Source organism: Somniosus microcephalus, chromosome 13, assembly GCF_052327205.1.
Source record: "Somniosus microcephalus isolate GS21.2 chromosome 13, FLI_Smic_1.0, whole genome shotgun sequence".
Lineage (NCBI taxonomy): Eukaryota > Metazoa > Chordata > Chondrichthyes > Squaliformes > Somniosidae > Somniosus > Somniosus microcephalus.
In genome coordinates, this window is record NC_140999.1 from 2279437 (window position 1) to 2301002 (window position 21566).

The 21566-nt window shown below is 52.1% G+C and overlaps 1 protein-coding gene across 1 annotated transcript; it reads left to right on the top strand.

Moving 5' to 3' along the window:
- The first annotated feature begins 1382 nt into the window (after positions 1 to 1382).
- lsm4 (LSM4 homolog, U6 small nuclear RNA and mRNA degradation associated) lies at positions 1383 to 21157 on the top strand. Its single transcript, XM_086004333.1, has 5 exons — positions 1383 to 1552; positions 4281 to 4322; positions 8715 to 8813; positions 17784 to 17982; positions 20894 to 21157. The coding sequence occupies exons 1-5, from the start codon at positions 1550 to 1552 to the stop codon at positions 20983 to 20985; spliced, it is 435 nt and encodes a 144-aa protein (XP_085860459.1). The 5' UTR covers positions 1383 to 1549; the 3' UTR covers positions 20986 to 21157.
- The last annotated feature ends 409 nt before the right edge of the window (positions 21158 to 21566 follow it).

Genomic DNA, 21566 nt, shown 5'->3' on the forward strand with positions numbered 1-21566 from the left:
TCTCTCCGCCTCTCTCTCTCCTCCCTAAAAATGCTCCTATCACGGAAGACCTCTCCTGGTCCCTCAATACCTCCTCTCTGGTGAAGAAGGCCCAGCAGCGCCTATATTTCCTAAGGAGGCTGAAGGGATGTAACCTGTCACCCCTGATCCTCTCTAACTTTTACCGCTGCACAATAGAGAGCATCCTGACAAACTGTATCACAGTATGGTATAGCAGCTGTAGCTACTGTGACCGGAAAGCCCTGCAGCGGGTAGTCAAAACTGCCCAACGCATTACCGGCACCCGGCTACCGACCATAGCGCACATATACCAGAAACGCTGTTTACGGAGGTCACGGTCCATCATCAAAGACCCTACCCACCCCAGCCACAGTCTGTTCGCCCTCCTGCCATCTGGGAGATGCTACAGATGCATTCGCACCCGTACGACCAGATTTAGGAACAGCTTCTTTCCCAGGGCTGTCGTCCTACTGAACTCCACAAATAAACTCTAAAGCCTGCACATCTGCCAATGCACTTTATTATGGTTATGTTTATGTTAATGTATTACAAGCCAAATGTATGTTGAATGTCTAAATGTCTTAATCTAAATGTACACTCTCGGGAGCCGCAAGCCTACATTTCGTTGTACTGCACTTGTGCGCTAAGAATGACAATAAAAGTTGATTTGATTTGATTTGAAAGACGCTCCTTAAAACCTGCCTCTTTGACCAAACTTTAGGTCACCTGCCCTAATATTATCGTAAGTGGCTCGGTGTCAAATTTTTGATAAACTGTCCTGTGAAGCGCCTTGGGACGTTTAGGCACTATATAAATGCAGGTTGTTGTTGTTGGGTGGGAATCAGGATTGGGGTCTGTGGCGATGCCCCCCAGGGTTGAATGTCCCGCCCACACCTGAAGGTCGGGGGTGAGGTGTCGGAGGGTGGCCGGTGCCCAGGGGACCGGTCCCCCAGTCAGAGACAGCGCCTGTGGGGGAGAATCCCATCCCACATTGACAGGGGACAATCCCGCTCTTCCTAGAGTTTGTCCAGAAATCACACTGAAAATAAAAGCCTTGGAATTGGGGAGATTCCCAAAGCAGCAAAACCCAAGCCCCAAGGTATGGGGAGGGGCTGAACTCTGACCAGCAGCCCGCCTACAGCTGCCTGGGAAAAACCCTCAGGAAACCTCCAGGCTTCTCCCTGCCAGCAGGCCCCGCTTTACGGCGGCTCCCGGCTTTCCCGCCACTGAACCAGCCGCAAATACACTTTACGGCGAGCGAGCCTGCTCCGCGCGCTGATTGGCTGCTGGCGGGAGGGCGGCCGCTGATTGGCTGCTGGCGGGAGGGCGGCCGCTGATTGGCTGCTGGCGGGCGGGAGGACGGCTGCTAATTGGCTGCTGGCGGGAGGGCGGCCGCCGATTGGCTGCTGGCGGAAGGACGGCCGCTGATTGGCTGCTGGCGGGAGGGCGGCCGCTGATTGGCGGAGCCGGCTGTCACTCAGGCGGGAGGCGGGAGCAGCAGGTTTGGTTGCAGCGGCTCCGGAAGCAGAAAAAAAAGGCGGCGGAAAAAATGGTGAGAAAAACCCGAGAAAGAGAAAACAGAGAGACAGAGAGAGAGAGAGAGAGATGGGGGAATGGAGGAATGGAGCTGCTCTGGGGGCCTCAGCCAACAGGTTCCTCGTGTTTAAGGCCAGACAGTGAGGATATTGCACTGTGGGGGGCTGCACAGGTGGTCCCGGTCTGTCCCGGTCCGGCCCCTGCTCCGGGGACAGCCCCTGCACTAAAGTGTTCAAGTGCCAGCTTTTAGCCTCACTTTTACATTGCCGTTATAAATTCCGACGTCAACATTTCTAATGGAGAATGCCATGTAAACCTGTCACGCTGTAATTATACCCTCTGCCAGCGGGGGCGCTGTGTGGACAGGGGTTTTTTTGCTCAGTAAAGCGTCAGCAGTTCATTTGGTTCTGGGCTTGTAATATATTAGAGATAGATCTTTTATCTTCACATTTTTTAAATGGTTCCATTCTGGTTTGTGTGTAAATTGGTTTTCCATTTGATCAGGCTGCTGGGAGGGATCCCAAGATGAGGCTCCACTTAAACATAATCCCTGCGATTGATGGTTGCAGTTTATTTCCAAATTACTGTCATTGTTGCGTTACAGGATAGTTGAAGGGGTTTGCGACAGTAATCCTGAAGTGTAAAATCTCAAGAATCTTCAACTCTGCAGAGCGTGTCGAGAGGTCAGGGAATGGAGCCGGCGGGGGTGGGGGAGAACCGCCTTAATTCATATAAAGATATAATGTGTGTGTGTGTGTGCAGAATCTTTCATTATTGGTGCCAAACTACTGCAGCCACAATGCTTTGCAGTGTGGTGTTCACATTGAGATGTTGGTGAAATGACACACAACACAAACACTCTTCAAACACATTTCAAAGTTGTTTAATTTGCTGAGGTAAATAGATACAATTGTTTTTCTTAAAAAGGGAATCCTTGGTTTTGTAGCTAGAATTGTAAAATACCGTGATCTTGTACAGCGCGTTAGCTGGGCTGAAGTTGGGGGTATTGTGTCCAGGTCAGGGCACCCCCACACAGGACGGATATAAAAGCAGAGGGAATAGGTGCAGCTGAGATTCACTGGGAGGTTACCAGCGAAAAAGGAGTTACAGTGACAGAGAGCCTTGACGTTGGGACCTTTCATGAGCTGGGAAAGTGACTGGACGGATGTGTGCAAGATCACGACAGGTTATATGAGGAGAGATTGAGTAGACTAGGCCTATAGTCTCTGGAGTTTAGAAGAATGAGAGGTGATCTCATTGAAACATAAAATTCTTACAGGGCTTGACAGGGAGGATGTTCCCCCTGGCTGGGGAGTCTAGAACCAGGGGTCACAGTCTCAGGATAAGGGGCCGGCCATTTAGGACTGAGATGAGGAGAAATTTCTTCACTCAGAGGGTGGTGAATCTTTGGAATTCTCTGCCCCAGAGGGCTGTGGAGGCTCAGTCGTTGAGTATATTCAAGACAAAGAGCGAGAGATTGTTGGACTCTAGGGGAATCGAGGGTTATGGGGATCGGGCGGGAAAGTGGAGTTGAGGTCGAAGATCAGCCGTGATCTTATTGAATGGTGGAGCAGGCTCGAGGGGTCGAATGGCGGAGCAGGCTCGAGGGGTCGAATGGCGGAGCAGGCTCGAGGGGTCGAATGGCGGAGCAGGCTCGAGGGGTCGAATGGCGGAGCAGGCTCGAGGGGTCGAATGGCCGACTCCTGATCTTATTTCTGATATTCTTATGTTTCCCCCGGTTGACGCTGTAATGAGACAGCACCAATTTAAATTGATCGCAAAGAATCGCGAGGGGGGGTGGGAAAAGCTACCTTTACACTGAGGGCGGATGGAATGTGGAAATCTCTGCTACAGACCATTGCAGCAGAGATACTGTTAAAGGTGGACAAAGCTTGAAAAAGAGGAACATTAAAGGATCTGGGGAGAGTGGGATTGGACTGGGTGGGATATTAAAGGGCTCGGGGAGTGAGGGGGAGAGTGGGATTAGACTGGGTGGGATATTAAAGGGCTCGGGGAGTGAGGGGGGAGAGTGGGATTGGACTGGGTGGGATATTAAAGGGCTTGGGGAGTGAGGGGGAGAGTGGGATTAGACTGGGTGGGATATTAAAGGGCTTGGGGAGTGAGGGGGAGAGTGGGATTAGACTGGGTGGGATATTAAAGGGCTCGGGGAGTGAGGGGGAGAGTGGGATTAGACTGGGTGGGATATTAAAGGGTGCGGGGAGTGAGGGGGGAGAGTGGGATTGGACTGGGTGGGATATTAAAGGGTGCGGGGAGTGAGGGGGAGAGTGGGATTAGACTGGGTGGGATATTAAAGGGCTCGGGGAGTGAGGGGGGAGAGTGGGATTAGACTGGGTGGGATATTAAAGGGTGCGGGGAGTGGGATTAGACTGGGTGGGATATTAAAGGGTGCGGGGAGTGGGATTAGACTGGGTGGGTCGGTGCCATCGGGCGGGTATAAAACTATATATAAATACATGGGGTGTTGCGATGTCTGATATGAAATGTATAGTTTCAGGGTGGGGGTGGTTCTGGCTGTAGAGGGATTCCCCCCTCACCCCCACCCTGCGGTTAACTGGCCTTTAACTGTCAAGAAACTAGCAGTTAGCGGTCCGCCTGGACTTTCTGTGTTTTGCGGGTGGGGGGGAGCCTCGGTTCCGGAACTCTCCGTGACCCCGGCGTTGATTGTTTTTTGATGAGTGAAAATTTTCTTGCCCGATTTCATTTAAATGTTTTCTCTCTTTCAGCTTCCCCTCTCGTTACTGAAGACAGCACAGAATCATCCGATGGTGAGTCGGGTTAAAGGAGCGTCTGCATTAACGGGCTTTGATCGGTCCAGACGGAGCTTGGCCCGGCGTCTGCACTGGCAGACGGAGCTGGGTCCGGCGTCTGCACCGGCAGACGGAGCTGGGTCCGGCGTCTGCACCGGCAGACGGAGCTGGGCCCGGCGTCTGCACCGACAGACGGAGCTGGGCCCGGCGTCTGCACCGACAGACGGAGCTGGGCCCGGCGTCTGCACCGGCAGACGGAGCTGGGTCCGGCGTCTGCACCGGCAGACGGAGCTGGGCCCGGCGTCTGCACCGGCAGACGGAGCTGGGCCCGGCGTCTGCACCGACAGACGGAGCTGGGCCCGGCGTCTGCACCGGCAGACGGAGCTGGGTCCGGCGTCTGCACCGGCAGACGGAGCTGGGCCCGGCGTCTGCACCGGCAGACGGAGCTGGGCCCGGCGTCTGCACCGGCAGACGGAGCTGGGTCCGGCGTCTGCACCGGCAGACGGAGCTGGGCCCGGCGTCTGCACCGACAGACGGAGCTGGGCCCGGCGTCTGCACCGACAGACGGAGCTGGGCCCGGCGTCTGCACCGACAGACGGAGCTGGGCCCGGCGTCTGCACCGACAGACGGAGCTGGGCCCGGCGTCTGCACCGACAGACGGAGCTGGGCCCGGCGTCTGCACCGACAGACGGAGCTGGGCCCGGCGTCTGCACCGACAGACGGAGCTGGGCCCGGCGTCTGCACCGACAGACGGAGCTGGGTCTGCTCATACCTCTTTGACCGAGCTCTTGGTGGGTCAACTCCCCCAGTAACTCTCTCTCTGTGGCTCGGTGTCAGTTTTTATTTGATCATCGCCCCTGTGAAGCTCCTTGGGCCGTTTTACTGCGTTAAAGGAAAAAAAGACTCGCATTTCTCCCGCGCCCTTCACACCCTCAGGACGTCCCAAAGCAAAGAAATGGTAGACCAACTAAATTCATACTTTGGTTCTGTCTTCACAAAGGAGGACACAAATAACCTCCCAGAGAGGTCGGGGAACATAGGGTCTGATGAGAGGGAGGAACTGAAAGAAATCAGTATTTGTAGTGAAATGGTGTTCGGAAAATTGATGGGATTGAAGGCCGATAAATCCCCAGGGCCTGATAATCTACATCCCAGGGTACTTAAGGAAGTGGCCCTAGAAATAGTAGATGCATTGCTGGTCATCTTCCAGAACTCGATAGACTCTGGAACAGTTCCCATGGATTGGAGGGTAGCTGATGTTACCCCACTATTCAAAAAAGGTGTAGAGAAAAAACGGGGAATTATAGACCGGTAAGCCTGACATCGGTAGTGGGGAAAATGCTAGAGTCCATTATAAAAGATGTAATAGCAGAGCACTTGGAAAACAGTGACAGGATCGGACAAAGTCAACATGGATTTACAAAAGGTAAATCGTGCTTGACTAATCTACTGGAATTTTTTGAGGATGTAACTGGTAAAATAGATAAGGGAGAACCAGTGGATGCGGTGTATTTGGACTTTCAGAAGGCTTTCGATAAGGTCCCACATAAGAGGTTAGCGTGCAAAATTAAGGCACATGAGATTGGGGGCAAGGTATTGACTTGGATAGAGAACTGGTTGGCGGACAGAAAGCAAAGAGTTGGAATAAACAGGTCGTTTTCCGAGTGGCAGGCAGTGACTAGTGGGGTATCGCAAGGATTGGTCCTAGGACCCCAGCTGTTCACAATATATATTAATGATCTGGACGAGGGAATTGGATGTAATATCTCCAAATTTGCAGACGACACAAAGCTGGGTGGGAGGGTATGCTGTGAGGAGGATGTCGTGAAACTCCAGTACGATTTGGACAGGTTGGGTGATTGGGCAGAAACATGGCAAATGCAGTATAATGTGGATAAATGTGAGGTTATCCACTTTGGTGGCAAAAACAGGAAGGCAGATTATTATTTGAATGGCAATAGATTGGGAGAAGGGGAAGTGCAAAGAGACCTGGGTGTTCTTGTGCATCAGTTGCTGAAGGTAAGCATGCAGGTACAGCAGGCGGTTAAGAAGGCAAATGGTATGTTGGCCTTCCTAGCAAGAGGGTTCGAGTACAGGAACAAGGATGTCTTGCTACAGTTGTATAAGGCCTTGGTGAGACTGCACCTTGAGTATTGTGTGCAGTTTTGGTCGCCTTACCTGAGGAAGGACGTTCTTGCCATGGAAGGAGTGCAGCGAAGATTCACCAGGCTGATACCTGGGATGGCAGGAATGACGTATGAGGAGAGATTGTGTCGATTGGGCTTATACTCACTGGAGTTTAGAAGATTGAGAGGGGATCTCATCGAAACCTATAAAATTCTGTCAGGCCTGGACAGACTAGATGCAGGAAGGATGTTACCGATGGCCGGGGAGTCCAGAACCAGGGGTCATAGTCTAAGGATAAGGGGTAAGCCATTTAGGACTGAAATGAGGAGGAATTTCTTCACCCAGAGAGTGGTGAACCTGTGGAATTCTCTGCCACAGAGGGCAGTGGAGGCCAGTTCATTAAATATATTCAAGAAAGAGTTGGATATATTTCTTAAGGCTTAAGGGATCAAGGGATATGGGGAGAAGGCAGGGACAGGGTACTGAATTTGGATGATCAGCCATGATCTCATTGAATGGCGGAGCAGGCTCGAAGGGCCGAATGGCCTACTCCTCCTCCTATCTTCTATATGTTTCTATGTTTACAGCCAATAAAGTCATTTTGAAGTGTAGTCACTGTTGTAATGTAGGAAACGCGGCAGCCTATTTGCGCACAGCAAGCTCCCACATACAGCAACGTGATAATGAGCAGATAATCAGTTTTAGTGATGTTGATTGAGGGATAAATATTGGCCCCAGGACACCGGAGAAAACTCCTTCGAAATTTTGCCACAGGACCTTTTACATCCACCTGAGAGGGCAGACGGGGCCTCGGTTTAACGTCTCATCCGAAAGATGGCACCTCCGACAGTGCGGCGCTCCCTCAGTACTGCCCCTCCGACAGTGCGGCGCTCCCTCAGTACTGCCCCTCCGACAGTGCGGCGCTCCCTCAGTACTGCCCCTCCGACAGTGCGGCGCTCCCTCAGTACTGCCCCACCGACAGTGCGGCGCTCCCTCAGCACTGCCCCTCCGACAGTGCGGCGCTCCCTCAGTACTGCCCCTCCGACAGTGCGGCGCTCCCTCAGTACCGCCCCACCGACAGTGCGGCGCTCCCTCAGCACTGCCCCTCCGACAGTGCGGCGCTCCCTCAGTACTGCCCCTCCGACAGTGCGGCGTTCCCTCAGTACTGCCCCTCCGACAGTGCGGCGCTCCCTCAGTACCGCCCCTCCGACAGTGCGGCGCTCCCTCAGTACTGCCCCTCCGACAGTGCGGCGCTCCCTCAGTACCGCCCCTCCGACAGTGCGGCGCTCCCTCAGTACCGCCCCACCGACAGTGCGGCGCTCCCTCAGTACTGCACTGGGAGTGTCAGAAAATGAAAAAACACACACCATTATTTTTAATGCCCTGTGATTCTTTTCCCAGGTTTGCTCGCTGTAGTATCTGGGAGATTAATCTTTAATTCCCAGAGACTCCAGGGCAATCCTGGGCCATATGGTTCATTTACCCGGTGAGCCATTTGTGGAGCGAGGACTCAAGATAATTGAAGAATTAGCGTCAGCATCTGCACGGGTTATAAACAGGAGGAATATTAAACTGCCTCCTTTATGTAGCAGGTAGCCCCGGTCGAGGAATCGGTTGGATGTTGCTGGTTTGACCCCCGCTTTGAAACTCCTCCAGTCAATGACCAGCTCCTGTGTCTCTTTCACGCTGTGTGGCTCCATCACTCCACCCAGTCCGTCTCCCTCCCCCTCCGCCCCCCTCTCCCTCCCCCTCCCAGTCCCAGTCGGTTGGCAGTTGCTGGAGAGTTTCACCCTCCGGCACCTGACCATATAAACCCTGTACTTCTAGAGGTATCTGGGTCCCAAGAACAACCGTCGGGGGCAGTCAAAGTTCAGCACCCCCAATCCTCCTGCTGCTCCAGTGGGTTCCAGAATCAGATTGCAGATTGCCGGCCGGCTTCCGCCTGAGTGCCACTCTCCAGCGCCCCAGCATCGATACAGAACCTCCCTGATCGACACAATCGCTGCTCCCTGGCACGTTTCCAACACCGCACCGTCTCCGGGCCCACAGCAGAGAGCAGACTTCAGCAACAGTCGGTCCTGGGGCAGAGTCGGTCCCGGCGCGGAGTTCAGCTCAGGCCGTGAGGCTGAACTCCATACTGCCTCAGAATGGTCTTGCAGAATAGCCGATAAGGGGAATGCCTCCTGACCCTCTTCAGCAAGGTCCCAATGTTAAAGTGAACGCTACGAAAGCTCTCTTAGGGAAACTCCTCTCTTTAATAAAATGTGTGTTTGTGTTTGGCAGCTCGTGGAGTTGAAGAATGGAGAGACGTACAACGGTCATCTGGTCAGCTGTGACAACTGGATGAACATCAACCTGCGAGAGGTCATCTGTACGTCCAGGGTACGTGGCTGTTGTTCAGGGTCACAGTGTGACCACAAAGGTGGTGTAAACCATTCAGTAAATGTTTCTAATATAAAACCACACAAGGCACAGACAAGCCGAGTACGAGTACTTGATTCAAGAGTGAGGTTTTCGGGAGCAAGAATGTCTTGCTGCAGTTGTACAGGGCCATTCGGCCCCTCGAGCCTGCTCCGCCATTCAATGAGATCATGGCTGATCATCCAAACTCAGTACCCTGTCCCTGCCTTCTCCCCATATCCCTTGATCCCTTTAACCGTAAGAAATATATCCAACTCCTTCTTGAATATATTTACAGGAAACTTTCGTTTAAACGGAGGTTAAATCTCCAGAATGCTCTATCCACCGGCAAAATTCAGGAGTCGGTTCAGATAACTTTTTTTTACATTTCGTTGCTTTTTTTCTCCATTCCTGGCTCTGCAAGCGTCTAGCTGAAGCTGTTGCTTAGCTACAGAGACGCTTGCAAGCTGCGCCGACTGTTTTGAAGCTGTTAGGGTTTGTTGCTAGATACGGAGCTCAGAAGCTCCGTATGTTTTAACATTAGCGCTGGTTTCTCCGGCAGTGTTGATCGACCGGCACCAGCTCGGTCCCGTCAGTGCCGGATACCAGAAAGTTTCCTGTAATGAATTGGCCTCTACTGCCTTCTGTGGTAGAGAATTCCACAGATTCACTACTCTCTGGGTGAAGAAATTCCTCCTCATCTCTGTCCTAAATGGCTTACCCCTTATCCTTAGACTGTGACCCCTGGTTCTGGACTCCCCGCCATCGGGAACAGCCTTCCTGCATCTAGTCTGTCTAGTCCTGTCAGAATTTGATAAGTTTCAATGAGATCCCCTCTCATTCTTCTAAACTCTAGCGAATATAAGCCTAATCGACCCAATCTCTCCTCATACGTCATTCCTGCCATCCCAGGTATCAGTGGTGAATCTTCGCTGCACTCCCTCCATGGCAAGAACATCCTTCCTCAGATAAGGTGACCAAAACTGCACACAATACTCAAGGTGTGGTCTCACCAAGGCACTGTACAACTGCAGCAAGACATCCTTGCTCCTGTACTCGAATCCTCTCGCTATGAAGGCCAACATACCATTTGTCGCCTTAACCGCCTGCTGCACCTGCATGCTTACCTTCAGTGACTGGTGCACAAGGACACCCAGGTCTCGTTGCACCTCCCCTTTTCCCAATCTATTGCCGTTCAGATAATAATCTGCCTTCCTGTTTTTGCCACCAAAGTGGATAACCTCGCATTTATCCACATTATACTGCATCTGCCATACATCTGCCCAATCACCCAACCTGTCCAAATCATACTGGTGTTTCTCTGCATCCTCCTCACAGCACACACGCCCACCCAGCTTTGTGTCATCTGCAAACCTGGAGATATTACATCTAGTTCCCTCGTCTAAATCATTAATGTATATTGATATATTGAAGAATAAGACTACATAGAATATACAGCACAGAAACAGGCCATTCGTCCCGACTGCTCCGTGCCGGTGTTTCTGCTCCACATGAGCCTCCTCCCACCCCCTCTTCATCTCACCCCATCAACATATCCCTCTATTCCTTTCTCCCTCATGTGTTTATCCAGCTTCCCCTTAAATGTATCTCTGCGATTCGCATCAACCACTCCCTGTGGCAGCAAGTTCCACATTCTCACCACTCTCTGGGTGAAGAAGTTTCTCCTGAATTCCCCAGTGGATTTATTAGTGACGATCTTATATTTATGGCCCCTAGTTCTGGTCTCCCCCACAAGTGGAAACATCTTCTCTACGTCGACCCTATCGAACCCTTTCAGAATTTTAAAGATTTCCATCAGGTCGCCCTGCAGCCTTCCCAACTACAGTGCCTAGCCTGCTGGTCAGATCCGTTTCAAAATCGTGCCAAGTTTGTGCCTCTTCACTCTCTGGTAGGGACCCTGCGTTGTTCTGTGATCTGTCTCCCCCCCCCCCCCCCCCCCCGTGCTCTACATTCTGGAGATTGTGTTCTCAGTGTGGCGTGAAAGCGAAGCTGTTCAATGTTTTGTGGCTCACATCTTGCGTGCGGTGTTTTACTGGAACCTGCTTGTGCAGCCTGGCAGAGTGGGTTTGTCTCCCTCCTACACAAAACCTTCGATTTCTGTAAACTTCACACACGCAATCCTAGAAATTGCAGCGCAGGAGGAGGCCATTCGGCCCATCGTGCCTGTGCCGGCTCTTTGAAAGAGCTCTTAAATTAGTCCCACTCCCCCCTGCTCTTTCCCCACAGATCTACAAATTTTCCTTTTCAAGTATTTCGCCAATTCTCTTTTGAAAGTTATGATTGATTCTGCTTCCACCGCCCTTTCAGGCAGCGCGTTCCAGATCACAACAACTCACTGCGAGAAAAAAAAATCTCCATCTCCCCTCTGGTTCTTTTGGAATCTCTCTCTTCTCCCTGTGATTATTTAATCTCCTGTAAAATGCGATGATTGACTTGGCTGTGGTGATGTTTGGGGCAATTTAATAACCCACCGTGTGAGAAATCTCCCCTTTCTGCTCCGAATGCTGACATTTTTCTGCCTTGCTGACAATGCAAGAACATATGACCAGGTTCAGGACTCTGCAAGGCCCAATAAGCTCGCAACAAACGCACAGCGTTTCTGTGCTCGCCTCCCCCACCGTGGAGTGCGTACCCTCTCGCCCCATGGCAGCACGTCCCATCCAACCAAATAACAGGAGCCGGAGTCGCAAGTCACTACAAGCCAAGGCTTATAGACCTCGCGAGGCTTTAGACAAAGTGCGTCTGCACTTGTACAAGAGTTCATCCAGCAAAGACCTGCACCCCACCGGCCTCCTGTTCCTCGACCAGCCCATCCATGAGGGCATGGGGTTTGCAGGATTATCTGTAGCTGAGAGGGAAGAAACCCAGCCTGCAGCCCCCGGGTCTACCCCTCTGTCACTGACCCAGGCGAGTGTGTCCGTGGATTACAGCCTGCAGCCTCCGAGTCTACCCCTCTGTCACTGACCCAGGCGAGTGTGTCTGTGGATTACAGCCTGCAGCCTCCGGGTCTACCCCTCTGTCACTGACCCAGGCGAGTGTGTCAGTGGATTACAGCCTGCAGCCCCCGGGTCTAATTCTCAGCCACTGACCCAGGCGAGTGTGTCAGTGGATTACAGCCTGCAGCCTCCGGGTCTACCCCTCTGTCACTGACCCAGGCGAGTGTGTCCGTGGATTACAGCCTGCAGTCCCCGGGTCTACCCCTCTGTCACTGACCCAGGCGAGTGTGTCCGTGGATTACAGCCTGCAGCCCCCGGGTCTACCCCTCTGTCACTGACCCAGTCGAGCAGGTCAGTGTCTTGTATGGATTGTGAAGCGAGGCCACTTGGGTGAGATGCAAGAGGACTGCCACTGCTAGTAACTGAAACCATATCCCACCTAAAGCCAGTCAATGAGATTAACTCCCTGAGCCTCTAGTGAGTTGAATCGGGCTTTTTCAAGGAGTTGTTACTCCTGGTGTAGCCACTGGGTGGCAGCAGAGGCCCAGCTCAGGCCAAGGGAACCATTCAGAGACTTCCCTTTCTCCGCACCGTGTGTTCGATTCTTCCAGTGACTCTGCACTGATATCCTGCAGGAGTCACAGAGTCATAACGGCACAGAAGGAGGCCATTCGGCCCATCGAGTCCGTGCCGGCTCTCTGTAGAGCAATCCAGTCAGTCCCATTCCCCCGCTCTATCCCCGTAGCCCTGCAAGTTTATTTCCCTCAAGTGTCTATCCAGTCTCCCCTTGAAAATATTGAGTGTCTCCGCTTCCACCACTTCCGTCGGCAGCGAGTTCCAGGTCCTCACCACTCGCTGCGTAAAAAAGTTTTTCCTCACGTCCCCCCTGTATCTCTTGCCCAAAACCTTAAATCTGTGTCCCCTGGTCCTTGTACCATCAACTAGTGGGAACAGCCTTTCCCCGTCTAGCCTATCCAAACCCGTCATAATCTTGTACACCTCTATCAAATCACCCCTCAACCTCCCGGAACCATTCTGGTAAATCTCCTCTGCACCCTCTCAAGGGCCTTCACATCCTTCCTAAAGTGTGGTGACCAGAACTGGACACAATACTCCAGTTGTGGCCTAACCAGTGCTTTATAAAGGTTCAGCATAACTTCTCTACTTTTGTACTCAATACCTCTATTTATGAAGCCCAAGATCCCATATGCTTTGTTAACCACTCTCTCAATATGTCCTGCCACCTTCAGGGACCTATGCACATTAACTCCCAGGTCCCTCTGTCCCTGCACACTCTTTAAAACTGTGCCATTAAGTGTATATTGCCTCTCCCTGTTCCTTCTGCCAAAATGCATCACCTCACACTTCTCTGTTTTAAACTCCATCTGCCACTTGTCTGCCCATTCTGCTAGCCTTTCTATGTCCTGTTGCAGTCGATTGGCATCATCCTCACTGTTTGCCACACACCCAAGTTTGGTGTCATCGGCAAATTTAGAAATTCTACTCTGTATTCCAATATCCAGGTCATTTATATATATCAAAAAAAAGCAGTGGCCCCAGCACTGACCCTTGGGGAACACCACTGTCTACCATCCTCCAGTCTGAAAAACAGCCATTTACCACAACTCGCTGTTTTCTGTCCTTAAGCCAATTCCTTATCCAAGCTGCCACTGACCCAGCTATTCCATGAGCCTCAATTTTGTTACCCAGCCGTCTATGTGGTACTTTGTCAAACGCCTTCCGAAAATCCATTTAGACAACATCCATTGCATTCCCTTCATCGATCCTCCCTGTTACTTCATCAAAACATTCACTTAGATTAGTCAAACACGATCTGCCTTTTACAAACCTGTGTTGGCTCTCCTTAATTAGCTTAAACCTCTCCAAGTGTCTGTTAATTTTTTCCTTGATTATTGTTTCTAAAACTTTATCCACCACTGATGTTAAACTGACCGGCCTGTAGTTACTAGGATTGTCCTTACACCCTTTCTTGAACAATGGTGTCACATTTGCCACTTTCCAATCCTCAGGCACCTCCCCCGCATCTAGGGAAGATTGGAAAATTATGGCAAGCCCTTCCGCTATCTCCTCCCCCAGTTCCCTTAGCAACCTGGGATGCAAACCATCTGGACCAGGCGACTTGTCCACTCTAAGCATACCCAGCCTTTCTAGTACATCCTGTCTATCAATTTTCACCCCTCCCATTGCTTCTATCTTTTCCACTTCTACCGATATTTTGTCAGCATCCACCTCCTTAGTAAACACCGATACAAAGTACTCATTGAGTATTCTAGCCTAGCCTTTGCCTTCTTTGTCCCTAATAAGTCCCACCCCACCTCTTACTACCCACTTACTGTTTACATGCCGGTAGAAGATTTTTGGGTTCCCTTTTATGTTAACCGCCATTCTACTCTCATATTCTCTCTTTGCCAATCTTATTTTCATCTTCACTTCCCCTCTCAACTTATTGTATTTGGTCTGGTTCTCCCTTGAAGAATTCACCTGACATGCATCATACACCCTCTTTTTTGTTTCATCATCTTCTCAATCTCCCTCGTCATCCAAGGAGCCCTTGCTTTGGTTCCCTTACCCTTCCCTCTTGTTGGAATGTACCGAGCCTGTACTTGGAACATCTCCTCCTTAAAGATCTCCCATTGTTCCGTTACAGTTATTCCTGTCAGTCTTTGGTTCCATTTTACTCTGGCTAGATTGAAGTTAGTCCTATTCCAGTTTAGAAGTTCCACTCTAGATTGTTCCTTGCTCCTCTCCATTGCTAATCTAAATCTTATGATGCATTGATCACTTGTTCCCACAGACACTTGGTCGACCTGGCCCACCTCATTCCCCAGGACCAGATCCAGCACTGCCTCCTCCTTTCCCTTTACCCTAGCATTATCCCAATCGATATTTGGGTAATTAAAGTCTCCCAATATCACCACTCTATAGCTCTTGCATATCTCTACTATATCCCTGCAGATTTTGCTCCTCTACCTCCTGGACAAAAGTCACCACACTTCTCTAGTTCATCATTGCCTGTGACGCACTTTGGGATGGCCTAAGATTGAGATAGGTGCCATATAAATGCAAGTTCTTTCTTTAATTCATTTCTAAGTTATTTTCTTTCCCCACAACCTGTCACTGTCACACTGGGGTACAGATCTCTCACTATAACACTGGGGTACAGTACTGGTGGGTACAGGTCTGTCACTGTATAACACTGGGTTACAGTACTGGGGGGTACAGGTCTGTCACTGTATAACACTGGGGTACAGTACTGGTGGGTACAGGTCTGTCACCGTATAACACTAGGGTACAGTACTGGTGGGTACAGGTCTGTCACTGTATAACACTGGGGTACAGTACTGGTGGGTACAGGTCTGTCACTGTATAACACTGGGGTACAGTACTGGTGGGTGCAGGTCTGTCCCTGTATAACACTGGGGTACAGTACTGGTGGGTACAGGTCTGTCACTGTATAACACGGGTACAGTACTGGTGGGTACAGGTCTGTCGCTGTATAACACTGGGGTACAGTACTGGTGGGTACAGGTCTGTCACTATAACACTGGGGTACAGTACTGGTGGGTACAGGTCTGTCACTGTATAACACGGGTACAGTACTGGTGGGTACAGGTCTGTCACTGTATAACACGGGTACAGTACTGGTGGGTACAGGTCTGTCACTGTATAACACGGGTACAGTACTGGTGGGTACAGGTCTGTCACTGTATAACACGGGTACAGTACTGGTGGGTACAGGTCTGTCACTGTATAACACGGGTACAGTACTGGTGGGTACAGGTCTGTCACTGTATAACACGGGTACAGTACTGGTGGGTACAGGTCTGTCACTGTATAACACGGGTACAGTACTGGTGGGTACAGGTCTGTCACTGCATAACACGGGTACAGTACTGGTGGGTACAGGTCTGTCACTGTATAACACTGGGGTACAGTACTGGTGGGTACAGGTCTGTCACTATAACACTGGGGTACAGTACTGGTGGGTACAGGTCTGTCACTGTATAACACTGGGGTACAGTACTGGTGGGTACAGGTCTGTCACTATAACACTGGGGTACAGTACTGTGGGGTACAGTACTGGGGGGTACAGGTCTGTCACTGTATAACACTGGGGTACAGTACTGGGGGGTACAGGTCTGTCGCTGTATAACACTGGGGTACAGTACTGGTGGGTACAGGTCTGTCACTGTATAACACTGGGGTACAGTAATGGTGGGTACAGGTCTGTCGCTGTATAACACTGGGGTACAGTACTGGTGGGTACAGGTCTGTCACTGTATAACACTGGGGTACAGTACTGGTGGGTACAGGTCTGTCGCTCTATAACACTGGGGTACAGTACTGGTGGGTACAGGTCTGTCACTGTATAACTGGGGTACAGTACTGGTGGGTACAGGTCTGTCGCTGTATAACACTGGGGTACAGTACTGGTGGGTACAGGTCTGTCACTGTATAACACGGGTACAGTACTGGTGGGTACAGGTCTGTCACTGTATAACACTGGGGTACAGTACTGGTGGGTACAGGTCTGTCACTGTATAACACTGGGGTACAGTACTGGTCAAAATCAAATCAAATCAAATCAACTTTTATTGTCATTGTTAGTGCACAAGTGCAGTACAACGAAATGTAGGCTTGCGGCTCCCGAGAGTGTACATTTAGATTAAGACATTTAAACATTCAACATACATTTGGCTTGTAATACATTAACATAAACATAACCATAATAAAGTGCATTGGCAGATGTGCAGGCTTTAGAGTTTATTTGTGGAGTTCAGTAGGACGACAGCCCTGGGAAAGAAGCTGTTCCTAAATCTGGTCGTACGGGTGCGAATGCATCTGTAGCGTCTCCCAGATGGCAGGAGGGCGAACAGACTGTGGCTGGGGTGGGTAGGGTCTTTGATGATGGACCGTGACCTCCGTAAACAGCGTTTCTGGTATATGTGCTCTATGGTCGGTAGCCGGGTGCCGGTGATGTGTTGGGCAGTTTTGACTACCCGCTGCAGGGCTTTCCGGTCATAGTAGCTACAGCTGCCACACCATACTGTGATACAGTTCGTCAGGATGCTCTCTATTGTGCAGCGGTAAAAGTTAGAGAGGATCAGGGGTGACAGGTTACATCCCTTCAGCCTCCTTAGGAAATATAGGCGCTGCTGGGCCTTCTTCACCAGAGAGGAGGTATTGAGGGACCAGGAGAGGTCTTCCGTGATGTGGACTCCGAGGAACTTAAAGCTGTCCACCCTTTCCACCTCCGCCCCATGGATGTGGATGGGGGTGTGACTTCCGCCTTTAGACTTCCTGAAGTCCACAATGATTTCTTTGGTTTTCTTGATGTTCAGGGCCAGGTTGTTGTCGGCGCACCACTTCACGAGATGCTGGACCTCCTCCCTGTAGGCTGACTCATCGTTGTTGGTGATCTGGCCTACTACCGTGGTGTCATCCGCAAACTTAATGATGGTGTTGGAACCGTGAACAGCCACACAGTCGTGGGTGAAGAGGGAGTAGAGGAGGGGGCTCAGCACACATCCTTGTGGGGCCCCCGTGTTCAGGGTCAGGGGGGGGGAGGTGTGGTTACCTAATTTGACAGACTGGGGTCTGTTTGTTAGGAAGTCCAGGGTCCAGTTGCAGAGGGAAGTGTTCAGGCCAAGAGTTTGGAGTTTGGTGGCCAGCTTGTTGGGGACGATAGTGTTGAATGCTGAGCTGTAGTCTATGAACAGCATTCTGATGTAGGTCTCTTTACCATCTAAGTGATTCAGTGCCGAGTGTAGAGCAGTTGTGATTGCATCCTCCGTTGATCTGTTTGCACGATAGGCACTGTATAACACTGGGGTACAGTACTGGTGGGTACAGGTCTGTTCTGGGAGTGGGGTGAAGTCATGACCCACTGCTGGGGGTTGACAAACCCCTTCCATTGAGCGGATTGTTGTTCCCAAGCTGCCGGTGTGTCTGATTTATTTTCCCTGCTTTGCAGGACGGGGACAAGTTCTGGAAAATGCCGGAATGTTACATTCGTGGGAGCACCATCAAGTACCTCCGCATCCCGGACGAAATCATCGACATGGTGAAAGAGGAGGTGGTGTCAAAGGGCAGAGGTCGGGGTGGCATTCAGCAGCAGAAGCAGCAGCAGCAACAACAGAAGGGTCGGGGTGCGAGCGGAGGCGCCGGGAGAGGTAAGGCTTGTCTCGGGATCGACCTGTGACCAAAGTGTGGGCCCCATGGGGACGTCACAGCTTCCTTACCCGCCCCCCCCCCCCGTCTCTCGCCCAGCTCACAGACAGGCTGTTAGCACATCCTGTCCTCTCACTGACTCCAGGCCCCTCTCCAGTAACCCCTGGGTTTTTGTACAGCGATTTCACGACATCCCGAAACATTTAACAGCCGTTTAAGTACTTTTTGAAGAAACGCGGCAACCACTTTGCGCACAGCAAGCTCCCACATACAGCAATGTGATAATTATCAGATAATCTGTTTGTGATGTTGGTTGAGGGATAAATATCGTCCAGGACACCGGGGAGAACTCCCCAGCTCTTCTTATAATAGTGGCCGTGGGATCTTTCACATCCACCTGAGAGGGCAGTACTCAGGGGCCTTGGATTAACGTCTCATCTGAAAGACGGCACCTCCAACAGTGCAGCGCTGCCCCAGTACTGCACTGGAGTGTCAGCCTGGATTATGGGCTCGGGCCTCTGGAGTGGGATTTGAACCCACGACCTTCTAACTTGGAGGATGCTGGAGGGTTGCTGTTCCTGCTGGGAGAGCGTGTGGTGCATGAGACCACCTGCTGACAGACTCGCGTGTGAAGAGGTACCAGAGGGCAAACCGTGCCCGTGGAACCCGTACCCCAGTGAGAGTCAGTGCCCGTGGAACCCGTACCCCAGTGAGAGTCAGTGTGTGTGGAACCCGTACCCCAGTGAGAGTCAGTGTGTGTGGAACCCGTACCCCAGTGAGAGTCAGTGTGTGTGGAACCCGTACCCCAGTGAGAGTCAGTGTGTGTGGAACCCGTACCCCAGTGAGAGTCAGTGTGTGTGGAACCCGTACCCCAGTGAGAGTCAGTGTGTGTGGAACCCGTACCCCAGTGAGAGTCAGTGCCTGTGGAACCCGTACCCCAGTGAGAGTCAGTGTGTGTGGAACCCGTACCCCAGTGAGAGTCAGTGCCCGTGGAACCCGTACCCCAGTGAGAGTCAGTGCCTGTGGAACCCGTACCCCAGTGAGAGTCAGTGTGTGTGGAACCCGTACCCCAGTGAGAGTCAGTGCCCGGGGAACCCGTACCCCAGTGAGAGTCAGTGTGAGTGGAACCCGTACCCCAGTGAGAGTCAGTGTGTGTGGAACCCGTACCCCAGTGAGAGTCAGTGTGTGTGGAACCCGTACCCCAGTGAGAGTCAGTGTGTGTGGAACCCGTACCCCAGTGAGAGTCAGTGTGTGTGGAACCCGTACCCCAGTGAGAGTCAGTGTGTGTGGAACTGTACCCCAGTGAGAGTCAGTGTGTGTGGAACCCGTACCCCAGTGAGAGTCAGTGTGTGTGGAACCCGTACCCCAGTGAGAGTCAGTGTGTGTGGAACCCGTTCCCCAGTGAGAGTCAGTGTGTGTGGAACCCGTACCCCAGTGAGAGTCAGTGTGTGTGGAACCCGTACCCCAGTGAGAGTCAGTGTGTGTGGAACCCGTACCCCAGTGAGAGTCAGTGTGTGTGGAACCCGTACCCCAGTGAGAGTCAGTGTGTGTGGAACCCGTACCCCAGTGAGAGTCAGTGCCTGTGGAACCCGTACCCCAGTGAGAGTCAGTGTGTGTGGAACCCGTACCCCAGTGAGAGTCAGTGTGTGTGGAACCCATACCCCAGTGAGAGTCAGTGTGTGTGGAACCCGTACCCCAGTGAGAGTCAGTGTGTGTGGAACCCGTACCCCAGTGAGAGTCAGTGTGTGTGGAACCCGTACCCCAGTGAGAGTCAGTGTCTGTGGGACCCGTACCCCAGTGAGAGTCAGTGTGTGTGGAACCCGTGCCCCAGTGAGAGTCAGTGTCTGTGGAACCCGTACCCCAGTGAGAGTCAGTGTCTGTGGGACCCGTACCCCAGTGAGAGTCAGTGTGTGTGGGACCCGTACCCCAGTGAGAGTCAGTGTCTGTGGAACCCGTACCACAGTGAGAGTCAGTGTGTGTGGAACCCGTGCCCCAGTGAGAGTCAGTGTCTGTGGAACACGTACCCCAGTGAGAGTCAGTGTGTGTGGAACCCTTACCCCAGTGAGAGTCAGTGTGTGTGGAACCCGTACCCCAGTGAGAGTCAGTGTCTGTGGAACCCGTACCCCAGTGAGAGTCAGTGTGTGTGGAACCCATACCCCAGTGAGAGTCAGTGTGTGTGGAACCCGTACCCCAGTGAGAGTCAGTGTCTGTGGAACCCGTACCCCAGTGAGAGTCAGTGTGTGTGGAACCCGTTCCCCAGTGAGAGTCAGTGTGTGTGGAACCCGTACCCCAGTGAGAGTCAGTGTGTGTGGAACCTGTACCCCAGTGAGAGTCAGTGTGTGTGGAACCTGTACCCCAGTGAGAGTCAGTGTGTGTGGAACCCGTACCCCAGTGAGAGTCAGTGTGTGTGGAACCCGTACCCCAGTGAGAGTCAGTGTGTGTGGAACCTGTACCCCAGTGAGAGTCAGTGTGTGTGGAACCTGTACCCCAGTGAGAGTCAGTGCGTGTGGAACCCGTACCCCAGTGAGAGTCAGTGTGTGTGGAACCCGTACCCCAGTGAGAGTCAGTGTGTGTGGAACCTGTACCCCAGTGAGAGTCAGTGTGTGTGGAACCCGTACCCCAGTGAGAGTCAGTGTGTGTGGAACCCGTACCCCAGTGAGAGTCAGTGTCTGTGGAACCCGTACCCCAGTGAGAGTCAGTGTGTGTGGAACCCGTACCCCAGTGAGAGTCAGTGTGTGTGGAACCCGTACCCCAGTGAGAGTCAGTGTCTGTGGAACCCGTACCTCAGTGAGAGTCAGGGCCCCAACAATAAGAGTGTGCCTTCAGTGGGTAGGGAGAGGGAGCAGTGATTATAGTGTTTGAAGTTGCTGCAGTGAAGGGTCAGTGTAACCCGGTGCCGTTCCCTGTTGGCAGGTGTGTTTGGTGGTCGTGGTCGTGGAGTGGCCGGAGCGGGCAGAGGACAGGAGAAGAAGCCGGGAAAGATATCCGGTGTGAAGAAGCAGTGAGAGGAACGATGTGTGCGTGTGTGTGCCGGCGTCCGACAGGCTTTGTTTTTTGTACAGATTGTGTAAATGAGTCACAGATCCACGTAGCGGGATCAGGTACTGTTTAGTTTTGTAAATTATGAATAAATAGCGTCGGAGGGAAATGTAAGAAAAACCGTCGACTTACCAGCAACTGTGGACTGGTGTTTATTCTTTTAAAGATGCGAGTCTGGGGGTATAATTGCGAGGAGTTCCGGGAGTGAGCCGGGAGGGATGGAGTTTCCCGTCTCTAGGGGGGGCGGTTTTGGGGAGGTTGGCTTTGGGGTAAGGTTCATCTACTCCTCCTTCGTGCCCCTGGTCATTGGCAGGGGGGGTGACACTGCCCACATGACCTGTGCTGAGTGACGTGGGGGAGGTCATGGTCTGTCCCAGTGCCTGGGTGGCCCTCCAGGAGTGTTAGTCCCGTAATAAACCAGTCGCTGCTCTGTTATTACAGCCGCTCCCATGGATCAGGCTGCACCTCGGCTCACTGTCACCATCTCTGTTCTGTTTATTCAGGGGAATGTTAGACGGGTGCAGCTGCCAGACTGTGATTCATCTGG